Raw genomic sequence first — 7,587 nt, forward strand, 5'->3', positions numbered from 1 at the left:
CCTGGATTTTAAAGGATTTACTAGAAAGCCTGGGTGGTCAGGTAGAAGCCTGCTGCAGGAGTACAAGAGCCCCACAGAGAAACTCTACTAGGGCAGTGCTGAGAGGAAATATGGGGTTGGAGCTCCCACACAGAGTCCTTACTGGAGCACTGCCTAGTGGAGCTGTGGGAATGGGGCCACACCCTCCAGACCCCAGAGTGATAGAGCCAACAGAAGCTTGCACCTTGAGCCTGAGAAAGCCACAGGCACTCAACTTCAACCCATGAAAGCATCCATGGGGGCTACACGCTGCAAAACCACAGGGATGGAGCTGCTCAAGGCCTTGAGAGCCCACCCCTTGCACCAGTGTGCCTTGGATACAGGACATGGAGTCAAGGATTATTTTGGAGCTTTAAGGTTTAAAGTCTGCCCTACTGAGTTTTAAACTTGTGTAGGGTCTGCTGCCCTCTTGTTTTGGCCTATTTCTCCCTCTTAGAATGGGAATTTTTACCAAATGCCTATATCACCATTGTATCTTGGAAGTAAATAATTTTTTTTAATGTTACATAGATGGGAGGAATGTGGCCTGAGTATCAGATGAGACTTTGGGTTTTGGACTTTGAGTTAATATTGGGATGAGTTAAAATTTGGGGAGACTGTTGAGAAGGGATTATTGTATTTTCCAATGTGAGAAGAACATGAGATTCTGGGCGCCAGTGGGTGTATTAGTCAGGGTTCTCTAAAAAGACAGAACTAACAGGGTATATGTGTATATGAAGGGGAGTTTACTAGGAGAATTGACACACATGATCACAAAGTGAAGTCCCACAATAGGCCATCTACAAGCTGAGGAGCAAGAAAGCCAGTTTGAGTCCCAAAACCTCAAAAGTAGGGAAGCCGACAGTGCAGTCTTCAGTCTGTGGCCAATGGCCCAAGAGCCCCTGGCAGACCACTTGTGTAAGTCCAAGAGTTCGAAAGCTGAAGATCTTGGAGCCCAACATTCAAGGGCAGGAAGCATCCAGCACAAGAGAAAGATGAAAGCCGGAATATTCAGCCAGTCTAGTCCTTCCATGTTCCTCTGCCTGTTTTTACCCTAACCATGCTGGCAGCTGATTAGATGGTGCCCACCCAGACTGAAGGTGGGTCTGCCTCTCTCAGTCCACTGACTCAAATGTTAATCTCCTTTGGCAACACTCTCACAGACACACCCAGGAACAATACTTTGCACCCTTCAATCCAATCAAGTTGACACTCAATATTAACCATCATAGCGGGCAAGAGAAAGGATTTGGGAATGTTGGCTTGGCTGGGTCTGATTGGAGGGCTTTAAATTTGACCATTTACAGAAAGGTATGTTAAGGAGGATTTTAACCCCAGATCTTTAGGGCCAACAGACCCCTCACTTCTGAAAATGTTCTGGCATTCAGGTTCCAGTCCTGTCCTGGTCTTCTTGGTTCCAAAGGGAGGATTTGTTGGTTTTGGGTATTGTTAGAGGTCAAAGCTTTTTGTATTGTGCATGCCTAGGCAACAGGACTTGCAGTTTTGGGCTCTGTTATACTAAAAAGACAACTCAACATTTTGTTATCGACACAGTAGGTCCGGTTTGGGCTGGTCCTGCATTTATAGTCAGAACCTTATCTAAGTATACACAGCTAGAAAACGGCAGCCCAGTTATTTCAAAGCTCCAAGATGCCCTGGGATCTTTTATCATCACCTCACTTTTCTGAGCCACCAGTGCCACCCAACACATTTCCTTTCAACATGATTTCATTTTGTTGCCAACTATCATGTGCCATGCCCTGACTCCTCTCACCTCTGATCAGTTTCTTTACTTGCCTCATCCTGCCCTGGCAATGCCTTGCAAGGGCTCTGCTGTAGGCAAAGTCTACCACTTGCCCCAAGCTGGCTCATGAAACCTACCTGCCTTTCCTCCCCACATCCACTGCCCTGCATTGGTTCTTTATTCTTCTATAGGTAGATGTCTTACTTCCCATACTCTGTGAGGTCAGAGATGGAGGATTCAATGTCTTCTTTCTCTCCCACAAGGAGGCAGTACAAGCTGCATAGTAAAACTTAAGCCCTTCCTACACGAAATTAACTGTCTTTAGACTAAAAGATAAACAGTAGCAGCGCCCTTGTTCTGTTTGATCTTGGCTAAAACAGAATGAGTTTGCGTAGCTGGGGACTCTCCACAATGGAGCTGGGTCACAGGTACTCAAGTGGCCAGGCCCAACTACCTGGTACATGATTAATAAACTAGAGCAAAGACTTGGGCTTCTTAAAATATATACGTATTTAATATAGATAAATAGAGAGATATATAGATATATATCATTTAGCTTGGGATATCAAGGAAGCCTACAAGTTAGGGTTAGACTAAAATTCTTTTTATATTAACAGTTGACAACCTTTTAGAGGTGCAAAGATGCCCTTTCTCTTAGTGGGAAAGGGAGAAAAAGAATTCACCAAATGGAAAGGGGTCCCAAAGGCCTCATTGCCTACAAACTCTCACCCTGGCACCACTCTGCCCCCTTTTCTCTGGGTAGACCTCAGTGGAGAATCAAGACAGTGCCGTGATGGGGTTGGGAAAGTACTGATAGGAATGTTGCAATCCTGTTGTTTAATTTGGAGAGAGTTGCTCTATCTCCTATGTACTCTAGCCTTTTGTTTATTTCTTTTTCTGTAAGATGAGTACAGGGAACTAAAATCAGTGTTTCTCAATCTTTAATGTGCACAGGAATCCCCTGAGTTATTGTTAAAAATGCATATTTTGACACAGAAGGCATGCAGTGGGCAGAGATTCTGCCTGCTAACCAGCTCACAGGTGAGGACCAGCTGCTGCTGCCACTGGTCCAGGGTTGGCCATTTGCATTTTTAGAGGACAGATGCGTGTTTAAAGTCCTGCAAGTGCTTGCTTTCTTTTAATGCAGATAGGCCCCAGGAGATATAAATCAGTCAATGACCTTCCAACTCCTGGATGAGCTCGGTTTTGATGGGTTGGAGCTGACTGAGTTAAGGAGGGAGTTCTGCCCTGGAAGCCCCGTGCATGGGGAGTGAAGCTGTGTGCCCAAGGCCAGGTGGGAGCAATGGGGGTGCTGGGCATCTCAGGTGTTCTGGGTGTTTCTGGAATGGAAAGGCCAGGAAGTGAGAGGCAGATAGAAGCAGAAGTAGGATAAATACCTCTTAGTCTAAAATTGTGTCGAGAGCCCTAGATGCTACTTGAAACCTCTTTGGAATAAAGTAAAATAGAAACAAATAAACATTGGCATTTTGTTTTATTGTGTTTTGCATTTCGGTACCACTTTACTTGACTGACCTACATAAAAATTTGGTAAAAAGATATTCACCCAAAATCACAGTTGACAGAGCTAAAAAATGACCCTGGGCCAAGTCTGTGGCTTACCCTAAACGCCCTCTTCTGCTCTCTTCTTCATGCTTAGGGGATGTCCAGATCACAGAGAACTGAAAAACAAGCTTCATTCCCAACTCCCCCACACTTTTATTCTCGAAGGTGAAAAATGTTTAAGAAGAAACTCAGAAATTGTGACATTAAGTAGAGTACAGGCATTTTAATTATATGCAAACAAAGAAAAACTCATGACTACATCAAAAGAATTATATTAATAACACAAAATCAAAGCATATTTCCAGTTAAATATAGAAAAACTTGTGGGCCCATCAGGACCACAAAACCTGCATCCTCCTCAGATTTCTTGATATATCACACTTGACTAGAGGAATTTGCACAGGAAGAGGAAATTCAAAGTTGAAATAGAAGTAGAGAAAATAACCTACAGACTTTTGTTTTTTGTTTTTTTTTTTTTTTGCTGGGTCTTTTGATGACTTGAAGCTTGAATAATATCCAGCAAGGATACATATTAAGGGAAAACTATTCCATTAAAAATATTTCCATAAACTACCTTCCCCTATTAAATATACACATGCTTCTTTAAAATTGGGGGACAAGTAAATTGATCATTTAGAAGGCAAGTTATTCAACTGAAATCATTTTTGAGATTTTTCTAAATGACAAATCAGAGACATCATCCAAACATCTATGGGTCCAAAAACTCTTCTTCCCCCAACAGCTTCACCTCCAAAAGGCATCAAATATTAAAGGTAACAAAAATACTAGAATACTCTTTGATAATACAGCCCTTTTATTAATAATTCAATTGGCCAGAGAGACAAATGAGTAGAAAACATCATGTCTAAAGGGAAGACCTATGACCCACCTATTTTATATATGGGAAATCAAAGAGCTGGGAAGAATCACTACTTAGAAATAACTACACATACATGATCTGTTATATGCATCCCCCTGTAAGAGGAGATTCTCAAGGTTGAAAAAATAATTTTCTGGTCTCGATTTACCCATCTGAGCTCAATATTTCCCCGCTCTAGCTTGTGGGAAGACCAGGCCAGCAGGAAACAAGACTTGAGTTGAAAATCCTCTTTCATCTGCCACCTCCAACTCCTAAGCCCTCGCTCTTCTGTAAGGTAACATAGTCTTAAAACATCAGTCCGAAATTACAGACATGCATTTTTTGGTCACTTTTGCTCTTTTCTTTATTTTTGGTGTTTTCTTTCTATTTGCAGTTTTAACTAATTTATTACTCGCAGAAGAAGTCAATATCCTGGAAAAAAAAAAAAAAAAAATTGAACTAAATAGCCTAGGCTAAAAAACAGACGTAGATTCTGTATTTAAAATCATATCTAATCAGAGAAACTTGGATTTAAAGTAAGTAAAGGTTGACCCCCTAAAAATATGAAATATTTACCACTTTAAGTGAAAAACTACTTACAACGAAGGTCCTCAAATGAACCTTTAATTTACAGTTATCTGACAGATTTCAGCTTAATGCTAAGAAGTGATGACAAGTGAGTCCCATTTAGGATGGGCAGTGTTTGAAGCACAGCAATTTGCTCCAGAAGAATCACTTCAAAACAAGCACTTTGCAAAGTAGCTCAGAAAGCATCTTTTATTTCTGTCCTGAGTTTACAGGACCCCAGGGCGTTAGGAAGAGTATAACTTTATTTCATACATAAATAGAATCCATTTACCACAAAAATAAGACATTCAAAGATTGTTCTAGAATATTTTGATTTGATCAAAAACGTGATAATTTTTTTCTCAGCCTATCTTTAGTGAAAACCATCTGTAAGAGTCAGTACTGACTTTGCTTTCTTTATTTGCTACATAGACTGCTTTGCAAGATAACTTGCATCTAAAACAAAAGAGGTACTGTATTGTATACTTGAAATTTGCTAAGAGGGCAGATCTTAATGTTTTCACACACACACACACACACACACACACACACACACAAAGGTAACTATGTGAGGTGATGTATATGTTAACTAGCTTGAATGTGATGATCATTTCACAATGTATATCAAAACATAATGTATGCATTAAATGTATGCAATTTTTATTTGTCAATTATAACCCAATAAAGCTGAGAAATATAGAAAAAAGATGAGATGAAAAATAGTAAACTGAAATAAAACAAAAGGGTGTGGTAGAGAGAAAGTTTACTTATCTTTCAATGTTGACAGTAGTTATAAATGGTCCCCCAAACCTCATTATCTCAGAAAAGTCGCCATTGAAAGTTGGAGGCTTTGTTCTATACAACTTGTAAGTTGCATGATGCGTTTTTAACACCAGCCTACATTGCCCCAAGATCTGAGTCTTTGTCTAGTCACTTTTGAGATGCTTACCGTGGTGGGAACTTCCTTGGTAGCTTCCTGGTACACACGCTGCTCCTTGACCAAGTTGCTGGGGAAATAACCCACAACTCCCATCTTGTCCTGGCCATCACCATAAACCTAAGTGCCCAGAAGAATAGCAATCAGGAAAAAGCTGATGCTGAGTGTCTTCTGAGAAACTCACAGGCATCCTGTTTGCTGATGGTGAAAATCATAGCTGCCAATACCTCCCTTTCACTCTGGGGTCCAGGGGGCTCTGCGGCAAATCCGAAGTTTACTTGGAGCACTAAGTTAACCCGCAGGAATTGTGCATCTACTGTTTAGTGGCTCAGTCTTATTTCACTACTTTAGCATGACTTTATTTTATGCAGTCTTGTGAGTTGCCTAAAATCTTTTTTGAACTCATAAATAAATATATAAAGACAGTACTTTTTTTAAAGTACTGTAGACACTTATTTTAAATGATGCAAATTTCTCAGTTTTCAACAATTCAAATGAACAGACTTAAATGGCTTTAAATTTAATCCTTCATTAATTTAGAACTCACCTTTAGTGTTGCAGATGAGGATAAAAAATCATCCCTGCTTCATCCCTCCCCAGGGACCACCCCTGTATATTTTAACTGAAGAACGCTGATTCTTTCGAATTAATTAGGGTGCAAAGTTTCCTAAAAGAATATTGATACTTAGACTCACTGCCAACACACATGCCTTCTACTTGGCAGATCTTCTCAGACGTTTTCGGATAAGATTCAAATTCTTTGGGATGTTTAAGCCCCCCTGTATTTGACTCTTTTTTGCCAAAATATCACATTAACCTACATTTGGTTTTGTTATGAAATTGATCTTTCTTTCTTTAAAATGCAATAGCAAATATACCTGAATTTTTGCATTTCCATCTACAATCGCTACATGGTTCTTAACAACTAGTATTAAGCATTAAAATAGGTTGAAGACAGGTAATCAAGGAAAAGTTAAGAGCAATATGTGTCAATAGGTGTTTAAATTATCTCATCTTACACTGCCAGCCCAAAATTCTCCAGCTCCATTTTCTTTTACCAGCTTTGAGTACACATAGATCTGCTGCCCTTTTTTAACGTTAATGAATCTACAGTCCGGGGCATTATAATCTTCTTGAGCTCTAGCCAGAGAAATAGTATCTGGAAGAAAAAAAAATTTAAACGATTACATTTTAGGCTCCGGAATTTTATAGCAGTAAAAGGCAACGTATATTAGAAAATCTAGAAAATCAGAGTAACTGACAATTCCCAGTTTACAGCTGGTATCTATCCAAGAGAAAGAAGATAGCCAAGATATTAAAGCTGCAACAAAACTCAGCCAAGTGAATTCTCCGTAAGACACCAAACACGCAGACCAGAAGAAACAAAGCTGATAAGATACAGATTGGAGAAGATTCACTTCAAAGTACAATTCGATTTTATGCTATTAGTGGATATATTTTCAGTTATGTAATAGAAAGATAATGAAAAGCATAAAAAAGTCCTTACAGACACACTCATCATCTGCACAGAGCTTCTTGGAAGCTAGACGGTCCATAAATATTCCATGCACAGCACATACAGCCACAAGACCTGGGAGGAAAAGTAACAATATTCTTGCCATCTTCCTTTTTTGTCTTTTAACTTGAACTCTGACTGGAAGCGGGGACTGACTTCAGTGGTTCCTGCCTTTTATGTGAAAGCCAGACCTCTGGGTAAATACCCTGGCCAATTAGAAGGGCCTACCACCCCTCTGTTTTCATAACAGGCTACTCGGCTTCAGGGGCTATTTAGCGTCTGATTTTCCAAACAGAGTCAAACTCTGTGTCTTTCTACACACAGATAATATCCAAAATGGTCCACTATTGTTAAAGGCGCTTTAGCAGTGGTCTATTGTATCA

At 40.0% G+C, this 7,587-nt stretch overlaps 1 protein-coding gene across 1 annotated transcript; it reads right to left on the reverse strand.

The window, feature by feature from the left end:
• Nucleotides 1-3,523: 3,523 nt before the first annotated feature.
• OTOR (otoraplin) lies at nt 3,524-7,354 on the reverse strand. Its single transcript, XM_032142424.2, has 4 exons — nt 7,196-7,354; nt 6,708-6,847; nt 5,701-5,808; nt 3,524-4,616 (listed from the first exon to the last, which is right to left on the reverse strand). Exons 1-4 carry the CDS (start codon nt 7,308-7,310, stop codon nt 4,593-4,595), a joined length of 387 nt encoding a protein of 128 aa, XP_031998315.1. The 5' UTR covers nt 7,311-7,354; the 3' UTR covers nt 3,524-4,592.
• Nucleotides 7,355-7,587: the final 233 nt, after the last annotated feature.

The sequence above is a fragment of the Hylobates moloch genome, unplaced genomic scaffold (assembly GCF_009828535.3).
Source record: "Hylobates moloch isolate HMO894 unplaced genomic scaffold, HMol_V3 SCAFFOLD_21, whole genome shotgun sequence".
Classification (NCBI taxonomy): Eukaryota; Metazoa; Chordata; class Mammalia; order Primates; family Hylobatidae; genus Hylobates; species Hylobates moloch.